We start from the raw sequence: 20,508 nt of genomic DNA, 5'->3' as shown, positions 1-20,508 counted from the left end.
ACTTCGATGTACACTGTATATATGCAACTCAAGGGGATTATCAATGGGCCCCCACGCCTCAATAGCGACTCAAAATGACAGCGAAACCAAACTCGGACACCGACAAGCCTTACGACCTTGACGACAAGGTCGAAGCACAGCACCTCGAAATGGCGGTCAAACATGCCGGTGGCGACAACGCCGAGGCTTCCGGCGCCATTGCGATCGAGCGAATGGAGCACGAGATGGGCCTCTGGGAGTCGCTGCGCAACTACAAGGGCGCCGTGTTCTGGTCTTTGGCAGTGTCCATGTGCATTGTAAGTGGGATCGATGGGCGGGGTCGTGCTCACGCCCAGATCATGGAAGGTTATGACCTCGCTCTTGTGGGCAACCTTATCGCACTCAAAGCTTTCCGCGAAAAGTTTGGTATCTACGTCGATGAGCGACAAGGTTATCAGATTTCTGCACCATGGCAGTCGGCCGTGACTCAGGCGCCTACCATCGGAGCCTTCTTCGGTGTGCTCATCGCCGCCTACATGGCCTCCCGCATGGGCTACAAGTGGACGCTTCAAATCTTCATGATCATGATGACGGCTTCCATCTTCGTCGTATTCTTTTCGACCTCACTTCCAGTCCTGTTTGTCGGCCAGTTCTTGTCCGGAGTCCCGTGGGGCGCGTTCAGCGTCATCCCGACTGCGTACGCCTCCGAGGTCGCCCCGGTTCGTCTCCGTGTCGTCCTCACCTCCTACATCCAGATTTGTTGGTGCATCGGCCAATTCGTTACGGCAGGTGTGGTCTACGGCGTCAAGGATATGGAGGGACAGGTGAGCGAGAGTGGGGGAATGTGTTCTGACAGGAAGTGGGCATACCGAATTCCATTCGCACTCCAGTGGGTGTGGCCTGCTGCCCTTGTGAGTACAGAACCAGACACATCTGCTCACCTCTAGCACATAGTCCTCCTCTTCGCCCCCGAATCGCCTTGGTGGCTCATTCGCAAGGGTCGTGTGGAGGAAGCCGCCAGGGTCGTCAAACGACTAGGCAAGATTCCTCGTGAGAACACCCAAGCATATGTCGCCATGATGGAACGCACGTCCGAGATTGAGCAGCGGGTGACTGCCGGGGCTTCCTACGCCGAGTGTTTCAAGGGACCAGCGCTCAGGCGTACTCTGTGAGTTGAGTGTTTTACATGCATTTTGACCAGTTAGGATCGTTTGCTGCACGCACGCATTTGCCAATTTCACCGGTCTCCTCGTTAGTAATCTTGGAACATACTTCTTCCTTGGTGAGGACATGTCCTTGGTAAGGTGACCGTTACTTACTGCATTAGTCGCTGGATTGAGCGAAGACCAGGCTTACGGTTTAGGCCTCGGCAACACGGGTATCCAACTCTTCTGCGTCATTCTTTCGGTCGGGTTGTCATCACGCTTCGGACGTCGTACCCTGGTCTTGTGGGGCCTTGGATTCAACTGCCTTTGTCTCTTGATTATGGGCATTCTGGCCTGCGTCAAGCAGTCAACTGGCGTTACCTGGGTTCAAGGCATCCTTGTCATCATCATCGGTGCACAGTGGGGTCTCACTCTTGGCCCAATGTGCTGGACCATTGTCGGCGAAACATCTTCTCTTCGGCTCCGTGCTCTTACCGTCGGCCTTTCTCGCGACGCCTACTACCTGTCTTCAGTCGTCCTCGGAATTGGTAGGTCCTGTTGGCAAGGTCTTGGCTAACATCAGTCAACGCTTACATGCTCAACCCTACCGGCTGGGGTCTCGTCGGCAAGACCGGATTCTTCTACCTTGGCACCTGTGGGCTTGTCTTGGTCCTCGCCTACTTCTACCTGCCCGAACTCCGAGGCAGGTCTTATCGCGAGATTGACATCTTGTTCAGCCGACGTGTCAGCGCTCGCAAGTTTTCCTCTACCGAGGTTGGCGAACATGACGAGGAGTAGTCTTTTGAACGATGACAGAGTAAGAGTTCGGTTGTGATGGGCCATGCAGTGCGTCAATATTATGTCAATGGTGGCCAACGGGACGAAAGGGCGCGAGTTTGACATCCCATACAGTATCAGCCTGACAATGGCGCTGTGAGAGACTGTAGCTGGGCCAGTATTTGGGGGTACTCGGATGTCGTGGAGAACATTGTTGACCTGTATGTGTGAGCAATGGCGGTGAGTCGTGATGTCCGAGCTCACCAATACTCATTCTCGATGTCCAGATCCTCCGGGATGAGAGCATTGGCCCCTCCGAGGAACTCTGTCTGCGAGGTCGGATCAGCTGGGTCACGCGGGATCCACCTTGTGAGCAGATTGATGTGTGCGTACAAGATCAAACTGTGGGAGTTCCGGTAACTGGGGCTCATTTGACCGCGGGGACGGCAAGCGCGAGGTCGGTCGCGAGCCACTAGTAATCGATCGAAGGAGACGCTGCACGAATCGGCCCACATAAGAAGGCGCCTCTTCGAAATGGCCGTCACTCAACGTGAGGCAGATATTGTGTAGTCGCCGAAGCAAGGACTGGATGGTGACGGTAAGAGGACCAGTCGGATGGCGTTCAAAGACCTCACATAGTTAGATTAGATATTGCACAGGTCTCACCTTGAAGAGGTTGAGCGCCAACGCCGACATTGCCACTGACGCGGTGTCCTGAAGATAGAGGAACCCACGGTCCTCAGTGGTGCGCTCAAGCTGCTGGACCACCTGGTCAGCAAGTGACATCCACTCGACGAGGTCGGTCTGATTCTCCCAATGCGACAGTTGAAGCTCCAACTCCTTGATCGCGAGCAGCTGGTTCAACGGATCGGCTCTGAGGATCCGTTGTTCCCTTGGGGTGAGAACCGAAGCAACGTCTGTGATTGTGAGTTGGGGCACACGTGCCGGGTACATACAGTCAGGAGCATCGAACCATCTCCACAGATGCTTGCGGTAGCCGCTGGCGATCTGGGCAAGCATCTGCCGCGCCCAAGATTCGCTCAACCCTGTGGACTTTTTGTAGGCTACCATCATGTCGTCGTAAGGGCCATGGCTGACATGTCAGTGGCTTCAATGAGATGGACCCGCCTATGGCTACACGCAAGATGCCAGTCAGTGATGATGCCCAGATCCGCGTGGTCGCGCGCCCATGCCTCTGCCTACTCGGTTAGCCGCCAATACAATGCCCCTCATTGATCTCACGTCAATGATCTCATGAACCTTCACCGTCAACGGGAAGTCAAAAGTGTAGGAGTAGCTGGTGTGTAAGTCAGAGCAGACCATATGGTGTTGCTTACGTTCGATCAAAGCCTGGCAGAGTTAGCAGTAAGACGGGCAGGGCGCCCGCTAACCAACTCACAAACAAGTACTGGTAGATATCAGCAGCTGCAGCAGGGTATTGGTACGGCGCTGACTCACATAGCCATGTTCGTTCACGGTTCTGGAGACAGTCAGCAACGGCTCAAACGGCAAGCCTACCAGCTGTTGGCGCTTTTCGATCGGATCAGCGGGCAGCGGACGTCGGTAACTTTCATTGAGACGAAGCTGCTGGGCGATACGGAGTGCCATGCCGATCCGGATCCAAACGGTGCGATCTGATGGGTGCTTGTAATACACTTGGATGAGGATCGCCTGGATGTCGTAGATGTCGTAGGTGCCGTCGCCGTTCATCCCTTTGTGGTTCAAGAGGGTTAGAGCATGGTTGAGCATTGGTTGGTAGAGTTCAAAGGCGAAGAACTTGGCAACCGCGGCCAGCATCGACGACAGCAGGATGGGCGATTTTTGCCTGATATGATCAAACGTGTGGTCTGTGTATCAGCGTTGCTCTAACCACGCAACTTGCAGCCACGATCCAACACGGCAATTTGAGGATTTAACTGGTCGTAAAAGCTTGCCGTTAGACTTCAAGACGGCCGTGAACTATCCTCACAGCTCAATCATGTGAATCGCCTGAGCCTCGCTGCTCAACCCAAGTGTGACTGCACAGAGTAAGCGTGATGTAATGTGGGCTGTCCGTACCTGGGTCATCAAACGGCCGCGGCGATGGGGTCGGGTACCGTTCACTTGAAGTCCGCGTTAACCGTCGCCAGTCACGCTGGTATGGCGGCGCATCATCCCGGGCCTGATTAGCCAGTCTAAACTCTGGAGGGTTGAGTCGGTCTGAGATGTCCACCGATGCCGACCCATCAGTGGGATGATCGTGGTCGGCGATTCCCGCGGACATGTGACGCCGATGTACCGGGGTTGAGACGGACAGGGAGGGTGTCTCCAGCTCAGTGCCGACATGGCCAGATATGTCGTGGGCGGGTATGGCGAGTGCCGAGCCGACCGGCAGTGAGTCAGGTACCTCCCCTCCTTCGTGGTGTGATGGGACCCAGCGCTGAGGCAATGTGCCGGCGCTCAGCACACCGAGGGTGTCGCTGTCCAGTGATCTGGTCGGAGAAGACCGAATGTCCTCCTCAGCCGACTCCTCGGCCCTCTGTGCAAGTCTTAAGACGTCAGCTCGGCGGAAGGCAGAATGTCCCACTCTGCTTTGGACTTGCGCCCACGCTTCCGTCTCGAGTAATCGCAGCGCAATGACTGCTCCGCTGCGGCGCGTGTGAGAAGACATGAGAGGTATACCAGTTGTCACCCACTACATCTGTCGCAGGGGGTGTTTATCGATCCATCGTTGAAACATTTGGTCTGTGAAAGATAGTGAGCAACGATGCCCCCGGCACTCAGACCCACCTTGAGCAAACGGCACGAATGGCATCTTAGCGCGTCAGACGAACGCCTGATCTTCAAGGGGACAGACTCACGCGTGTCCTAGCTTTCCTCGCGTTGTCTCTCTGTTCCGTGTCCTTGTTGCTGGCGACATTTGTTTGTGGATGGACAATCTTGAAGGTCGGGGTCGGTCAGACGTATATTCACCGGGTGTGGTGTGGAGCGCGCGGAAGCCTCCGGGGTTTTAAGGGGCAATTCGCCGTGGCCGGGCAAATGAGGGTTCTGAAGGCGTTTAGGGGTGTGTATGCTGGGTGTCTCTAACTCCGCATGTTGGTCTGCCAAGCCTTTCTGTGGGAGCAAGTCACGATGGAGCCCCAGTTCTGGAGTGAGTACTGGCCGCGGACGGCAACTTCATTCAACTGAGCTACTATCGACTACAATACCCACACATACTTCCAACTACATAACCTTCCACCTCTCCACCGCGGCAGGCGATTTGCTGATGCCTCTTATTCTTCTCTTCAGCCTTTCCGGTCTGAAACATCGACTAACGAGTGCCCACTACACCGAGGACGTCTTCTTAACATCATCATCGTCGAGGGAGGGGTTTTCAATGTGTTTGGCTTCGGTCTTGCCGTAACCAACCTCTTGAGTGTGGATGAGCTCCGCCATATGCGGTCCGTCGAACTTGACAGCGACTTCCTCCAGCGTGAGACTGGACGAGGTCAGCAGAAGGCCGGGGTGAGGAGGGCGTAACGTACCCCTTAGTCTCTGGGAAGACGAAGTAGATGATGATCGTGAGGTAGATCAGAATGCCGACGTAGAGAAGGTAGTACCAGTAGTGAATCTTGGACAGCGCAATGGGGTTGACGTAGGTGTTGTAGATGTTGAGATTCGCCTGAATGAATTGTGAAACGCCCATGCCTTTGGCACGAATCGCATAGGGCTGAAAGGTGTGAGAGGGTGTCGGTCCGCAGGCTCACCAGAATTTCCACATTGTACGCGACATTCAGGGGCGTCATGGCAATGTCGTATGAGCCGTAGAAGAGGAACAAGAAGGCGACGACCGCAATGCCGGCTGAGCTATTTCCCGTCTTGGAGAAGGTGGCTGAGCAGGCCGTGATGAGGACCATTGAGATAAGCATGCCTGTCGTGGACGTGAGGAAGAGCTTTCGACGGCCGAAGCGTTCGACTGTCAGAGCGGCACCGCAGGCGAGGAAGAAGTTCCAAATCTGAAAGATATTAGAGGGAACGAGGCGGATGAGTTCTCACATTGATGCCACTGTTGAGGAGGAGCTGTTGGGACGATGAGGTGATTCCAACGCTCTTGAGGACGGGCACAAAGTAGTATCTGGGTTGTTAGTACAATCCCATACTCTGACATACCCAATGACACCGTTGCCGCACCACTGGGCACCGATGGAGACATGAAGCATAATGAAGAACCTCTTACGGTTGCCCGGGGTGGCGAAGAGGGAGAGCCACGACCCAGCATTCTTGTTGATCGCCTTCTCCTCCGCCAGAGCCTGCTGGATCTCATCCATTTCGAAGTTAACGAGAGGGTCGTTCTCATCACCATTGGCATGCTCTCGAGCCAGAACCTTTCGGGCGTCCTCGATGCGTCCCTTGGAGATGAGCCAACGAGGGCTCTCTGGGATGAGGAGGAAACTGATGAGGACGAAAGTGGGAATGACAAACTGGAGGAGACACGGAAGGCGCCACGACCAGTCGCTCTCCTTGTAGTTGACATAGGACCCGTATCCTGCCCAGCTGCCGAGGATGGCGCCAACGTAGTAGCCAGACATGTTTCTGGAGGTTAGCGAGCCAGGGTAGATGATAAACTCACAAGGCCGAAGCAGTCGCACGGTAGCGTGGACTAGAAGGTAAGTGCAGGACTAACAGGATTGGGAGGCCAAACCTACTGCGCGAGCTCCACCAGGAGACAGCTACCACTCGGGGCACCGACGGCGTTAAAAATGCTGATAAGGACCCGGGCGGCTGACCACTTCACAAGTGTGAAGGAGAAAGCCTGCATGATGGCGAAGGCAATGACTCCTGTGACGGCAATGATGTTTGGAATGCGACGACCAAATCTGTCACCCATCTACGCAGTGTAAGCCGACCGAAGACATGTTACGAGAGTGGGTCTCATGCCATGATCTCACCCAAGAGCCGATGAGGGGGAAAATGAGACTGGGGAACGCGCCGAGTGAGCTGACGAGGCCAAGGGTGTCGGGGTTCCTCAGTGCCGGGAACTTCTCAAACCACTGCATTGTTAATGAAGCCGGAGTCATCATCTTACCTTTGGGACGGCCTGGAGGCCACCGAACAAGGAACCGTCAAAGCCTCCGTAGACCGTGCATAGCATGCAAGTGGCTAACCACAGAATGTTTCGGCGGAGACCCGGATCACGCCACCATCTGAACACTTAGCGTACTGGTCAAGCGGGGCCGGAAGCACTTACTGCGGGGCCGTGTTATTGTGGATACCCTTGTATTGCGATGGCATTGCCAGTGTCGTGGTTGGTTGAGTCTCTGTTGAACTGGTGCGTGACTCCACTCCTCACCGCAATGCTCGCCTTATGTACTCGGCGGTGTTGACAGTGTGAGCGGCATGCGTAGAGCGATGTTGTAGTTGTAGAAGCTGTGGGGTCGGCCCAAAGTGCTCAAGACTTCCAAGACTTCGGGACGATCACACAAATTATCAGCGCGGTGAAAGAGCGGCCCTTTGTTGTTTTTTTTTATCAGCGCGGTGAATTGGGTGACCGCTGTTTTTACCCCGCACTTTTGTTCCAGGCACTCTGGGGCCACCGCTGAATAGCAGGCAGCGAGTAGCGGGGAGGGTTAGGGGGAGTCTCTACATAAAGGTGGGGAGCGTTGGGCGACTGTAGACAGCATGAAACATGTCGCCTGTTCCTCTGCACAGCAGGGAGCTACCCCTCATCGACCGCTCCTTCCTCACTGCGTCGATACCCGACCTTGTTGCCCGGCTCACCGACGAGGAGAAGGCAGAGCTCTTATCTGGCAAAGACACGTGGCAGACACGCGATGTTCCACGTCTAAACATTCCTTCGTGAGCCATCTGCACGTGATTATCGCTGACACGCAGGATCAAGGTCACGGATGGACCTTGCGGAGCTCGCGGCGATTCGTTTGTCAAACGCACTCCCGCCGTCGTCTTGCCTTGTGAAACCGCCATCGCCTCGACGTTCTCGCGCAAGACTGCCCACGCTGTCGGAACGCTACTGGCCGCAGAGACCAAGGCGCGGCAGGCGACTTGTCTTCTCGCACCTGGAATCAACACTCCGCGTAGTCCCTTGGGAGGCCGCACGTTCGAGTACTACTCGGAGGATACAACTCTTGCTGGCCATCTGGCAGCCGCGGTCGTCAATGGACTCCAGGTCAATGGCGTCAGCGCCACCATCAAGCACTTTGTCGCCAACGATCAGGAGGATGGTCGCCAGGGCTACGACGCTGTGATCGACCCGCGGACGCTTCGGGAGGTGTATCTTCGACCATTCCAGATCGTCCAGCGTTTGGCCTCGCCGTGGGCTTACATGCCGTCGTATCACAAGCTCAATGGTGTGCACTGCTCGGAGAGCACATGGCTCTTACGTGACTTTCTCCGCGGCGAATGGGGCTACGACGGCTTGGTCATGTCCGACTGGGGCGGCACGTACTCGACCGTCGAGGCGTTGAATGCTGGGTTGGACCTTGAGATGGGTGGACCAGGTACCTGGCGAACAAAGCTGCTTATTGGACTCAGCGTTGCGTGCTTCAAACTTGACCCACGGACGATCGACGACCACGTGGAGCAGGTGCTGCGCTGGGTGCAGAAGCTGGCTCGGTTGAACCCCGAGATTGTCTACAACCCGGCGCCAGTGGAGCGAACGCGGTTCGAGACACAGCCTCAGGAAGCGGAGGCGACTCGAGCCATGGCCGCCGAGTCGATCGTCCTTCTCAAGAACGACGACATCTTGCCTCTCCTGTCGCAACAGCGAGTCGCCGTGATCGGCCCGGCTGCGAAGAAGGGATATATGACGGGCGGCGGAAGCGCACAGCTGGAGCCGGCGTGGGTGTCATCGCCGCTGTCCGGCCTTGTCGACAATCGACCTTACCCCGACATGGAGATCGAGTACGCCATCGGGTGCATCAACCACTGTTTCCTGCCGGTTCTTGACGACCATTTTACCTGCATGGACGGCGAGGCGGGCTTTGACCTGCTCTACTACCCCCTGGTGGATGGTCAACCGACCGCCAAGCCGCTGTACCACGATCGCCATCACAATTCGGAGATGCTCTATTGTGACTGGACTCCGGGTCCGGGCTTGCTCCCCGACTACATCACAGAGCTGCGCGCGGTCTTTACAGCCTCTGTCACCGGCGAGTACGAGTTTGGTGTTTGTTGTGTGGGAACGGCCATGCTGTTCTTCGACGAAAAGATGGTTCTCGACATGACCATGTCCCTGCCGAGGGGCAAGATCTTCTTTGGTAATGGAACCGAAGAGCAACGCGTCGTGGTGCCGGTTGAGGCCGGGAAGGTACGTCCAACGCGGGGCCGGTTCTGATGCCGCAGACATACACTATCCGCCTCGTCAACGACACGCGCCGTCCGACGTCCGGTGTCAACGCTCAGACTCAAATCTTCAACGCCTTTCGCTTAGGTGCAGCGCTAAAGGTGTCGGACGAGGACTTGTTCGCCGAGGCAGAGGCCGTCGCGTCTCGCAACGACGTTGCCGTTGTGTGTGTTGGGCTCGGGCCGGAGTGGGAGTCGGAAGGAGCCGATCGCGAGACCCTTGCTCTCACAAGCCGACAGGACGAACTCATCGCGCGGGTTGCCAAGGTCGCGAAAAGGACTGTGGTGGTTGTTCAAGCGGGGTCTGCAGTGTCGATGCCGTGGGTCGAGGACGTTGACGCCGCGGTGTACGCGTGGTACGGTGGCAACGAAGGAGGCAACGCCATTGCCGATGTCATTTACGGCGCATACAATCCATCTGGCCGACTCCCGATCACCTTCCCCAAGCGCGAAGTCGACATTCCCGCGGCCTTCAACTTTCGCAACGCCCGCACCCAAGTCATGTACGGCGAGGGTGTGTGGGTGGGCTACAAGCACTACAAAGCGCGGGGCATTGAGCCACTCTTCCCCTTTGGACACGGCTTGTCGTACACCACGTTTGAATACTCGGACCTCAAGGCGGACGCGACGGACGCCGATCCGGAAGCCTGGAAGCTCGAGGTGTCTCTTGTGGTCACCAATACCGGTGACGTGATGGGAGACCACAGCGTTCATGTCTATCTGGTGCCGCCGCCGACAGCGCCGCAGGGTCTCATCCATCCGGAGTACTCTCTGCAGGGCTTTGCCAAGGAGTACGACATTGCTCCTGGACAGGCGCGTGTGGTGAACCTGACTCTGGACAAGTGTAAGTCGGCGTGGCGCTAGGCCGAGCTGACTATGACAGATGCCGTTTCGCACTGGGACGAGAAGTGGAAGACATGGCGTGCGGAGCAGGGCACGTGGCGCGTCATGGTCGGCCGGACTGCCCAGACGATGTGGGGCGACGCGAAGTTTGCCATTGGGCGGCGGTTCGAGTGGAGGGGGTTGTAGTGGCTGATGGGATATGCAGGGTTTCTCTTGCAACAGATCCATCCCACTTCTAGGGATGTGAACGCTGCGGCCGCGACCTGGCGATGTGAAGCGGCAAGATCTGCGAGGGATGGTAGCACACGAGGCGTTGGTGCTTGGGTTTAGGGCAGAACGGCAGCCCCGGGTGCGGCCGATGGGTCGTTCGCACGCCGTAGTGGCTGCCGGTGATCCCTCGCGCTGGGAAAGAGAGTCGGCATCGTGGGTCAAATGAGCCCACCTCGCTTGCTCGTCGGTAGACCACCTGCGCACGGTTGGAGCTTTCTCTTTCACAATGTTGAACCAGTGTTCGTAAGACCCCAGTTTTACAATGGCCAATGCACGTGAGAGATGCTTGTGCCGTGCTATTCAAGTTTTGGTTGTGGTTGCACGGCGATGCGGAACTGAGGCGTCCGAAACTGAGTCAATGGGCAGCACACGTAGCATCGGACTTCATTGTGGCGAATGGAGGTTCCGGGTCGCCAAACCCGCTGACACAGCATCTCCTTTGACAACCTGTGGACCTAGTAACGTCTAGGTATGTCAGCTATAAACGGGAACGATGACCGGCAATAGACTTCTAACTCACAGATCAATGCAACAACAGGAGCGCAGATTTCGCCGCGCGCCTATTGGGTTTGGCCCCTCTCCCGGACCCCGATTCGATCGAGACGGCTACCCCTTCAACTGGAACGCAACCACCTTGACCATCACCGACCTAGTCGTCAACGTAGACCGCCATGCCCTCCAGTCGATCCTGCCTGATGGGTATCAAGTTGAGGCTGATGTCCAACCTACGGCTCTCTTCCAGCCCATGAATCTAGACAATGTGCCTTGGCTGGCCGGACGTGGGTATAACACTTGGGGTGTTTACGCCAACAACGTCATTTGTCGTCTCACGCCAGAGAACGTGAAAGGGTCCTTCCTACTCGTACTGTTGGAGAATGCGGCGGACCCCATCATCACTGGGCGCGAGGAGCTTGGCTTCCCCAAGGTGTATTGCGAGCTACCGGACCCCGTACGCGAGGGTGGAAGGCTGGTACATACCGCGGTGAGTGCGTGACAGACGGAGTCCCGACTCATTGTGTCTCAAGTCTTGGGGTGGCACCGAGTTCATGCGCCTCGAAGTTCCGGACGTCAAGGACACTGCTCCTCCTAATTCAATCCCGACGCGGACATATACAATGCGTAAGTAGTTTAGCGAGCATTAGCTTGTATGCGCACTGATCCTCCTCAGCCGCCCTGGACGGTCTGCTTAGCCATCGTTCCATCCCTGCTGTCGGTGAGCCGGGAAAGTATGACGCCTCGTATGCCACATACATGCCTGGCGACCATAGCAAGTCCCCGAAGTGAGTGTAAACCACCTGCTCTGCTTCTTACACTCTCCAGGATCTTGTCATTCGCGACCACTGCCGCCCCCCTTCACCAGACACGATTGGACATAACCAGACGCCCATTTGAGGAGCTTCCTACTCTCTGGCACATTGTGGACGGGTTGGCCGCTCTCAATCCTGGCGAAGTACGTGAGGTGGATCACCTGGTCATGCAGGGCGGAAGTGACTACCACAATCTAAAGCGCCTGGAGTAAAGCAGAGCAACCACTACGGGCGTTGCCCAGAATGCATTGGGTTGGGGGTAGATGCCGTGCCGGGATTGTAACAAGACAATAACTTACACCGCTGGCCCATCGCACCCGCCTCGACTCAAAGGGAGGAGAGCCTACATGTCATAGACACTTCTGTTACGTGCACAGTTCGCGGAGGCCCTTGCGTCTACCAGTGGCCTCCCACCTTGAACTTGAAAACCTCGTCCGTCACCCTGCCGAAGGTGCTTCGCCACAACCAGTTCGAGGTCTTAGTCATTGGTACTGGCCCGAAGCTCATCGTAAGAAACACTCACACCAACTACCTGGATACCGGTGAACATGACGAAGATGAAAGCAGACGTGGCATTGTCATCGCCAAGAGGGAGCTCGGATAGTGGTACATCGCTGTTGGGAACAAAATCAGGCGAGCCGCGGATCTGGGGCCAGTTGGGGGGACGAGGGTTGTCGCTGGTCGGCCGCTCGGGGAGGGCGTCGCTCTCTTCGACCGGGACAGTCCCGATCCTTTGGTTACCGCCGTAGAGGACTTCACCGCCACGGGTGAGAATCGTGCCGACCCCAGTGGCGGTTGTGGTGGTTGTGGTCTGGGTCGAGGACATGGGTAGGCAGCGGAGAATGTTAGATGATCGCGCACGAGTGGGTTGACAATCAACATCACTCACTGCACATACGGCTGAGGTATTTCATAGCAAGTGTGTCATAGGAATGAACCATAGTTGCCGAGGCGGATTTCTGTGACCCGACTACCTTTACTTCCGTTGACGTGAATCTGTAGCGGAGGCATGGCGTCCGTGATTCCGGGCCCTTGGTGCATCCCGTCACCTTATCCGCCGTGTATTTCATCGTGGCACCCTGAGTACTGGATGAGTCTAAAGCTGGAGCGTGTCCACGAACAGTCATCAATCATCCCACATCAATCTACTCGCCACTCACCGATAGCACTTTCAAGATGACTCGAGAGGATTATGGCTGTGAGTGGTTCGCAGAGGTGGTGCGCGGCGTCTGCTGACCAAATTCCTCAGCTGAGCCCCCTATGCCATGCTTCTTCTTCTCTCATGGCACGACAGCCAACATAATGAAGAAGACCCCGGTTGCGGCGTACTGGGAGGAGGTTGGCCGCCAGGCACTTGCGCAAGGAGTGGAACGAATCGTCGTTTTTAGCGCGCGTGAGTCTTGTCCTAGCCCACTTACGAGACCGCGGTACTATTGGTGCTGATATGATACCCAGACTGGGAAACCCTCAACGATGAGATCCGAATCTCAGCCGATCCACACCCCAAGAAGCAGCCCGTGCCATGGTATGTTGCGGGTGCTGGGGGAGTACAGCCTTACTGACCAAACAGGGCTGACCCCACTGTGTACAAGTACTTTGACAGCAACGTCGATGTCAACCTGGCAGGAGAAGTTCACGACATCCTCAAGGGGGCTGGATTTGACGTCAAGCTCGAGAAGGACTTTGAAGAGGTTCATGACTCGTTCATGGTTCTGAAGTGGATGTTCCCTGGCGGCAAGTCGCTGCCCCACGTCGTCGTTAGTCACAATGCGAGGTGCGATCCTGTGAGTTTTGAGTCCTTCCAAATGTGTATGCTATGCCTAACGCAGCAGGGATTTCATCTGCGGATGGGTGAAGCTCTCCGGCCTCTTCGATTCCGCAAGACTCTACTGCTCGGATCGGGTGGTGGGGTGCACAACTTGTACCGCAACAATTGGCCGCAGATTGTTTTCCGTCGCGACTCGGCTGCCCAAGGTCGGCCACCGGAGCAGTGGGCTATCGACTTTAGTGAGGGCCTCACCAGCGTCGTCGTCCAAAACTCTGGTCCCGGACTGCGCCGTGGAATTTCGCGCCTCATGAGCCACCCCCAGTTCCGCAACGCCCACGGTACAGATGAGCACTACATTCCGGCAGTGGTCGTCGCGGGTGCAGCCGGTCATCAGGATGACACTGGGACCAAAAACTACGTCGGAGCCGAGGCTTGGGAGCTCGTCAACTTGCGCAACATGCAGTACCAGTTTGGGGACTGGCCCAAGGCGCCGCATGTGACTCCCATTCGAAACAGCATCCGTGACATCAAGGTCGGCGCTTGATCTCTGTCGTGAAGATGAGGTGTCTGTCAGAACAGACTTTTGTAGCAACATCAGTAGCCGGATGAAAAGAGAGTGGATTCTCTAGGTCATGCCCAACCAAATGCGGCGGCGACAGCCGATCTGAGATGTTCGTCGACGACAAGAACATCAAGTCCCGGCAAGCTACTGGTCCAAGATGTTGGCATTTAGTCAATTTCGCTTGTCGGCTGCTCACACCATGCAGCGAATGTAATTAGGATCGAGACTGTACAAGTAGCGCGGCTATGTACAAGCTGCTCGACAAGCTACTCGACTGGGTGAGGCTGGCACTTGAGTATGTGCTCGAGTCCTCTCTCCTGTGGGCGCATGATGCTCCACTTTTCATGCAGGTGAGCTGTATGTAAGCCCTTGCCACTTCCAGGACCCGTTCACTGTCAACCTATTGCATGTGTTCCAACTGAATTCCCCTTCGGGTAACCGTGCATCACTTCACTAAACCACTGGAAGCTTGAGCCAGCTACCTGACTCTCCTCCCACGTGCAAAACATTGATGCCGCCAAAGTCGGCCTCACTGCGGTCCTTGGGGTCGGTGTGGCCGAAGATGCCGGAACCCTGTGTATCGCCCGTGGCGACTTCGAGTACAATTTGGCCTCCAGCCTCGACAACCACAGCGGTGGGCCAGATCTCGACCAGCAACTCGTACTTCGTGTCAGGCTTGAGATACTCGACGTCGGTCGAGCGGTACTGGCGGTACGGAAGCCACTCGTGATTCTTGGGCGAGGTGGTGTCAATCTTGCGCAGCGATCCGCGGAGCCATCCCTTTGCAAGGGGAACAGGGTCACCGACAGTGCCGGTGTACAGGACTTCCTTGCCGTCGGGAGCGATGTGCCTAACGGTGAGGAAGACGTCGATGTCACGAGGTGTAGTACCCCCGGGAGCACCCTTGATAGAGTAGACAAGCTTGGCCGTCGAGTGGCCCGCGATCTCGGTCTCTTTATCAAACTTGAATGGGAACCAGATGGGCTTGGCCTTTCCGAGGGGCTCAAGCTCAAAGGTGCCCTCCTTGGTCGATGGCGAGAGTGAGAGAGTCTGCTCGGGGGTGAGGTAGAAGGGGGTGTAGACCGTGCGAGCAAGGGGCCACTCCTTCTCAACGCGTGACTTGAACGATGCGTCGCCCTCAGCCGTGTTGTAAGGGGGGTTGCCTTTGCGAATGAGGAGGTTGACCGCAGGGATCTTGGCATTTGGGCCGAGCTTCCATCCGTCGGGGTCCTCATCCTTGAGCCAGGCGTCGAGGACTGATAAGCCGATTAGTGCTGATCAAGTCTCGCGTAGAACCAGGACTCACACGACTTTTGAAGCTTGACATGCTCCGGGAGGTAGAAAGGAAGGTCATGGCGGCCAGCAATGAACCACAGCCACTTGTTCTTCGTTCCAGCCTCAATGTACCCAACGACGTTGCCGCGGAGGTGGAGAAGAATACCTCCGAGGTTGGCAACACTGAGGATAGGCACCTCAATGTCGGACAGGTTGTAGACGCGCGAGTCGTGGTACGGCTCGTCAAGGTAGCGGTGCTCGCTGTTGTCCTTGGGTTGATCACAGCGCATCTTGTTTCGGGCCTCGTCATTCATCGATCCCTCGAGGCACTCGGGACCGATCAAAGGGCCCTCCCAGTCGGGGGGGAAGTGTCGGCGAGCCTTGTTACCATTGCCGTACTGCATCGGCTTGACCTGGTTGTCCCACCAGTAGTCGATAAACTCGTTCGAGTAGATGCCGCCGTGGCGAACCCGATCGCGGTAGTAGTCGGTCATGCCCTCCCAAGGGACGATGCACGTGAGGCCCTTGGGTTTACGCGCTGCGACGCGCCATTGCGACCCGCCGTAGTAGGAGATACCGAGCAAGCCAATGCGGCCCGTAGACCAAGGCTGATCGGCAGCCCACTCGATCACTTGGTAAAAGTCGCCTGCCGTCTGGGGGCTCATCGTGTCGAGGTACCCGTACGAGGAAGCAATGCCACGCTCGTCGACGCGAAGCACAGCATAGCCATTGGCAGTCCAGTACTCCGGGTGAGGGGTCTCCCACGCCGAGTTCGCCTCCGACTTTTGCTCGTCCGGGATCTCGGAGAATGAGGGATAGTGAAAGTCGACATATCGGATGTCTTTGCCGTAAGGTCCGTACGTAACGAGGACCGGGTAGCGGCCGGGCGCCTTGGGCTTGTAGAGGTTGGCGCGGAGGACACCTTGGCCGTCTTTGAGTGGAATGTCCAGGTTCTTCTCAAGAACCATATGTCCAAAGTCATGGGTTGAATGGAGGGTGTTGGCGCCCGCCTTCGGCTGAGGCAGGACGGTAGGTGAGTTGACGGGTACGTTGGTGGCCATATTGGATTGAGGAAGCGAAATGGGTCGATGCACACAGTGTGTGTGGGGTGTATCCTCCGGTTCAGGAGGGGTTTACATACTCATCGCCATGAGCGCTAGCCACGGCTCGGAGCACGCCGTAAGACAACTTGCAACATCCACGTATGCTGTCAAAGTGCTTCGAGGTATGTGGTGACGGCCAGTGAGCAGCCGAAAAATAAGGCGTCCGCGACTCCGCTGGTCATTAGTGCCACTTTGCCCCACTTTAGCCGTGTGGCATGTTGTCGGGGCATGTAGCATCGGAATTCCTATCACATGCATGTCCGCCGCTTGTTCCGGGTTTGTGACATGCGTGGTGCCCCTCGGAAAGTTGTCTCGTGCAAGTCCGTCTCCAACCACTAGTCCGGTGCCTGCGCACGCCGTGGGGCTGAGAGTGTACTGTGGACTGAGTGTGTACTGTGGGGCTGAGACTGTACTGCGGTGCCCCTTAACATAGTCCGCGGATCCATTCGCCGCCTCTGACTATCACGACAATTTCACCACCCCGAATCGCCACCAACACCAACATGGCCGCTAACCCAGCCCCGACTACCAATGGTAACCACAACCGCCGCCTTCAAGTCGTTATTGTTGGCGGAGGTCTAGGTGGCCTCTCCGTAGGACTCTTACTGCGCGAGTTTGCAGATGTCACTGTAAGCACTGTGCCAACCTTGGGCACGACTTTGTCCTAACGCCACATCAGATCCTTGAGAGTGCCGCCATTCTCAGCGAGATTGGGGCAGCCGTTCAGATTGCCCCGAACTCACACCGTATCCTCAAAGCTCATGGCTGCGACTTGATGGGTGGGGGGGCCATACAGCTCAAAATCTTCAACAATTGTAAGTTCCAAGCCCCAAACCCCCGCTCACCCTCAGTCGACGGCGACGGCAATCTTACCTCTGCCCTGAAGGTCGATGCCAAGGAGATGTCTGGCATTGAGTGGGCACAATGCCACCGTGGAGACCTCCAGACGGAGATCTACAAACACGCCGTCGACCCTAATGGCCCGGGGACCCCATGCAAGGTCATTTGCGGCGCTCGCGTTACAAGTGCAGACGCCGAGAATGCCAGTGTGACGTTGGCCAACGGCGATGTCTATCACGGTGACCTTCTCATTGGGGCCGACGGCCTGCGCTCGGTTGTGCGACGCGCTGTGGTCAGCGAGGACGCCAAGTCAACCCCGTCGGGATACTCTGCCTACCGTGGCCTCCTTCGCGCCGAGAAGATCCGCAGTATTCCGGAGGTGGAGAAGATGAAGCTCCTCGAGGAGCAACTTGCCATCGTATATGGCAAAGACCAACGCATCATCACGTACGCCACACGAGGAGGTAGTGTCCTCAATTTTGCCGCCATGATCCGTCAGTCTATATCTTATGTCGAAAGATCCCCGCTGATGGCAACAGCCGATTCAGAGATGAACGAGATCAGTGAGGCGAGGTGGACAGCCCCCGGCTCCACAGCTGCCTTGGTCAAGTCCTTCTCCAGTTTCCCCAAGGCTTGGCAGGACTTGCTTTCCCTCTCCGAGGAGGACGAATTGAGAGTGTACCAGCTTCGCGATCAGTTCGCGATGGATCACTGGGTTAAAGGGCGCGCAATCATCATCGGCGATGCCGCTCACGCCTGTCTCCCCTACCAAGGCCAGGGCGCTTCCCAAGCGGTCGAAGATGCTGAGGCACTCGCTACCTACCTACGCGGAGTTGGCCCTGAAGGAGTGCATGATGCTCTCATCAAGGTCTTCAAGGTTCGCTACAAGCGGGCCACCTATGCCCAAGAGATTTCGCGCAAGACTGGCCTCTATAAACACAAGGGGGACGAGCCGGAGCCGCCGTACAAGGTACTCGACCCGAACGAGCCAATTGACAAGGCCGGCATCCTCGCATTCTTTTGGGACTATCACGGCGCTGCTGACTGGGTGAAGCGCAAGCCGGAATGGATTCTCGAGTAGGCGAGGCCCCGGGGCCCAGCAAAGATCTGTTTCTGAGTCTGTAGTTGAATGCATTGACTGTGTTACGAAGGAGCCTTTGCCTTCGGTCCAACTGGGGGTAGCTTAACTGGGACTCGATGAGGGGTTAGGTTCCCGGCGACATTCACCTCGAGTTCCATGAATCACGCTTCCTCGCCATTGGCCCCGACCAACACTTTACGCTTCACCTTCATTTCGAAACAGATGCCTAGTAAACATGGTCTATGGTCATGCATTCAACGTCTTTTCGGACGCTCAGAAAGTCGGTAATTGAGATTACTGATTGGGTAACGAGTTTGCATTTGAGCGTCTAGGGAGGCCAAGATCGCGGATGAAGGCGTAGATATTGGCGTGGCTCCCCACCCACCACCACTTCCTTGCAGCAACTTGGGGCGCCATAGAGGTCGGTGTTGGAGGGGTGCTCTGAGGCGACGAATGAGGAGGGACCCATGCGCGTTCAAGGTCCAAGTAAAGCATGTCGCCGTGCTGCAGGCCGGCATCGTCGAGTGTGAGGGTGGCGAGATGTCCCCCGAGCACGTCCTCATGCCTTGGCCCACCGTTTGTGAGGGCCCAACGGGGAGGCAAGTGTGGCCACTTGTCGAGAATCTTTGGGGTTAACGGAGGGCCCAATTACCATTTCAACTCTTACTAGAGGACGCAGTGCAATAACCGGGTCGTCTCCGGACAGTTCTAGCCGGATGGTGCCCGCCGGGCCCCGGACGCGAATGAGCATGTTGGTTGTGGGGTGGGTGGCCGTGTGGATCCCAGTGTGGGGGTGTCGGGAAGGTGGATGTTGCTGATATCACTCGCGGGGGATACGCAGATGGCCGTCATTCCGCAGTCATCCGCCACCCAACCTTTTAGGCGTCCGAGTATCCGTTGATTCACTGCTATGGTCGTATAAGCAAGCGTCAGATAACTTTGTCTGCTCGTCTGCCATAGTCCAATCCTCGCGTCGCAGGGCACACAACAACAACAACCATATGGCAACTATTTCGGCAGACTCTACTCAGGCGATTGCCACCGCCGTCGAGGGTGCCCACTCGGCCTATCTGGACGACACTCTCGACAACCTGGCCTACAAGCACAAGACACTCTACGCCCTCTTCTCGCTACTGCAAGCCGAGGGTACCCCACTTGTCGGCAGCAATGCCCAGCTCACCGGAGAGCTGGGCCATACACTGCTCGTCATTAAGGAGGCCATCAACAGCCTCCCCAGGCGCCTGACGGCCGACTTTAACGAGCGGCAAACCCTCTCTGACGTCAAGAAACTGTCGGGGCGACGAAGTCGGGCGTTGGGTGTGGTCGCCATCGTAACGGACAGCGCACAGCCATTCGCAAGCTGGGCTGTGCCATTCGTACAGAGCGTGTTGGACGGCAATGCGGTCCTGTTCATCGCCACGCCGGGTTCGGCACTGGTTCTCGGCCAAGTTCCGGATCACTACAATAACAATGCGGCCTACCCCGTCATCTGGAATGAAAACCCTGCCTCGGTTGTGGGCAAGCTCCCAGTGGCCAACACGATCTCGGGCCCCCAGGTTTGGGTTTCCGCCCTCGTGTGTCCATCAGACGCACTTCCTCGGGCGGTTGAACTCCCGGTCTCCTCTCGCACCAGACCGTTCGCCATCGCCCCGCTCCCCACAGGGAGTGTGCCCATTATTGTGGACCAGTCTGTGCTCCCCAACGGGACGGCGTTGACCCCCGCACAAGAGGCGGCTGGTACCGTTCCGTCCAAAGTCGTGGCGACTGCCAAAGCCATTGCAAGAGCACTCGAGCAGACTGGCCGTGGCGGGCTTGGGGCCCCACGGTTCCTCCTGGTTCACGAGAACATTGCGAAGCCCCTACTCCGCGCCCTTCAGCAAGCCCTCCCGGCGGACATCAAGACCGAAGAGCAGCCCCTGCTGGAAAACATGTCCAAGATTCAAGCATTCCTCAGCACCCGCCCCGCACAATCGCGGTCGACCTCCCAGTTCCTCCCAATATACACTGTACGGAGCCTTGACGGTGCCATCGACTTTGTTCAGAACAGCATTCCGACTCCATCGACTGCGTATGTGTTCGCCGCCAAGCGCTTTGCCGCGTACGCCTTCAACTTTCTCAAGGAACTGCCCGCGGTATACCTCAACACATTCTTAGGGGGTTAGGGGGTTAGGGGGTTAGGGGGTTAGGGGGTTAGGGGGTTAGGGGGTTAGGGGGTTAGGGGGTTAGGGGGTTAGGGGT

The 20,508-nt window shown here is 56.8% G+C and overlaps 8 protein-coding genes across 8 annotated transcripts; 5 read left to right on the top strand and 3 right to left on the bottom strand.

Annotated features, from left to right (window-relative positions):
• Nucleotides 1-74: 74 nt before the first annotated feature.
• Nucleotides 75-1,922, top strand: MAL11_4 (General alpha-glucoside permease; the record flags this gene model as incomplete). Its single annotated transcript, XM_062768275.1, has 6 exons — nt 75-296; nt 336-890; nt 927-1,147; nt 1,185-1,261; nt 1,307-1,672; nt 1,708-1,922. The coding sequence occupies 6 exons, from the start codon at nt 75-77 to the stop codon at nt 1,920-1,922; spliced, it is 1,656 nt and encodes a 551-aa protein (XP_062624259.1).
• Nucleotides 1,923-2,007: 85 nt separating this feature from the next.
• Nucleotides 2,008-4,808, bottom strand: priB_18 (Protein priB). Its single transcript, XM_062768274.1, has 16 exons — nt 4,742-4,808; nt 4,671-4,695; nt 4,577-4,625; nt 4,468-4,528; nt 3,960-4,429; nt 3,871-3,919; nt 3,784-3,830; nt 3,420-3,748; nt 3,360-3,381; nt 3,301-3,309; nt 3,239-3,251; nt 3,144-3,198; nt 2,858-2,909; nt 2,568-2,818; nt 2,166-2,230; nt 2,008-2,120 (listed from the first exon to the last, which is right to left on the bottom strand). The coding sequence occupies exons 1-16, from the start codon at nt 4,798-4,800 to the stop codon at nt 2,039-2,041; spliced, it is 1,638 nt and encodes a 545-aa protein (XP_062624258.1). The 5' UTR covers nt 4,801-4,808; the 3' UTR covers nt 2,008-2,038.
• A 2,740-nt stretch (nt 4,809-7,548) lies between these two features.
• bglI_3 (putative beta-glucosidase I) lies at nt 7,549-10,250 on the top strand (the record flags this gene model as incomplete). The annotated part of the gene is made up of 4 exons (XM_062768273.1): nt 7,549-7,718; nt 7,755-9,186; nt 9,222-10,065; nt 10,105-10,250. 4 exons carry the CDS (start codon nt 7,549-7,551, stop codon nt 10,248-10,250), a joined length of 2,592 nt encoding a protein of 863 aa, XP_062624257.1.
• A 1,787-nt stretch (nt 10,251-12,037) lies between these two features.
• Nucleotides 12,038-12,467, bottom strand: LOC62_02G001775 (uncharacterized protein; the record flags this gene model as incomplete). The annotated part of the gene is made up of 2 exons (XM_062768272.1): nt 12,038-12,118; nt 12,165-12,467. The coding sequence occupies 2 exons, from the start codon at nt 12,465-12,467 to the stop codon at nt 12,038-12,040; spliced, it is 384 nt and encodes a 127-aa protein (XP_062624256.1).
• Nucleotides 12,468-12,817: 350 nt separating this feature from the next.
• On the top strand, nt 12,818-13,953 carry DODA (4,5-DOPA dioxygenase extradiol; the record flags this gene model as incomplete). The annotated part of the gene is made up of 5 exons (XM_062768271.1): nt 12,818-12,839; nt 12,891-13,034; nt 13,097-13,166; nt 13,212-13,425; nt 13,474-13,953. 5 exons carry the CDS (start codon nt 12,818-12,820, stop codon nt 13,951-13,953), a joined length of 930 nt encoding a protein of 309 aa, XP_062624255.1.
• A 471-nt stretch (nt 13,954-14,424) lies between these two features.
• On the bottom strand, nt 14,425-16,307 carry cocE (Cocaine esterase; the record flags this gene model as incomplete). Its single annotated transcript, XM_062768270.1, has 2 exons — nt 14,425-15,227; nt 15,278-16,307. 2 exons carry the CDS (start codon nt 16,305-16,307, stop codon nt 14,425-14,427), a joined length of 1,833 nt encoding a protein of 610 aa, XP_062624254.1.
• A 545-nt stretch (nt 16,308-16,852) lies between these two features.
• xlnD (3-hydroxybenzoate 6-hydroxylase 1) lies at nt 16,853-18,270 on the top strand (the record flags this gene model as incomplete). Its single annotated transcript, XM_062768269.1, has 3 exons — nt 16,853-16,978; nt 17,029-17,128; nt 17,201-18,270. 3 exons carry the CDS (start codon nt 16,853-16,855, stop codon nt 18,268-18,270), a joined length of 1,296 nt encoding a protein of 431 aa, XP_062624253.1.
• A 1,001-nt stretch (nt 18,271-19,271) lies between these two features.
• LOC62_02G001771 (uncharacterized protein) lies at nt 19,272-20,432 on the top strand (the record flags this gene model as incomplete). The annotated part of the gene is made up of 1 exon (XM_062768268.1): nt 19,272-20,432. The coding sequence occupies one exon, from the start codon at nt 19,272-19,274 to the stop codon at nt 20,430-20,432; it is 1,161 nt and encodes a 386-aa protein (XP_062624252.1).
• Nucleotides 20,433-20,508: the final 76 nt, after the last annotated feature.

The sequence above is a fragment of the Vanrija pseudolonga genome, chromosome 2 (assembly GCF_020906515.1).
Source record: "Vanrija pseudolonga chromosome 2, complete sequence".
Taxonomy (NCBI): Eukaryota; Fungi; Basidiomycota; class Tremellomycetes; order Trichosporonales; family Trichosporonaceae; genus Vanrija; species Vanrija pseudolonga.
This window is presented reverse-complemented; position numbering and strand designations above follow the sequence as displayed.

Excerpts from the sequence above, each read along its gene's own strand:
- priB_18 (XM_062768274.1), bottom strand. The coding sequence starts at position 4,800 with ATGTCGCCAGCAACAAGGACACGGAACAGAGAGACAACGCGAGGAAAG. Across the intron at positions 4,430-4,467 it reads GGGCGCAAGTCCAAAGCAGA|ACTTGCACAGAGGGCCGAGG; the intron begins GTGGGACATTCT and ends TGACGTCTTAAG. Across the intron at positions 3,382-3,419 it reads TCGAAAAGCGCCAACAGCTG|AACCGTGAACGAACATGGCT; the intron begins GTAGGCTTGCCG and ends GACTGTCTCCAG.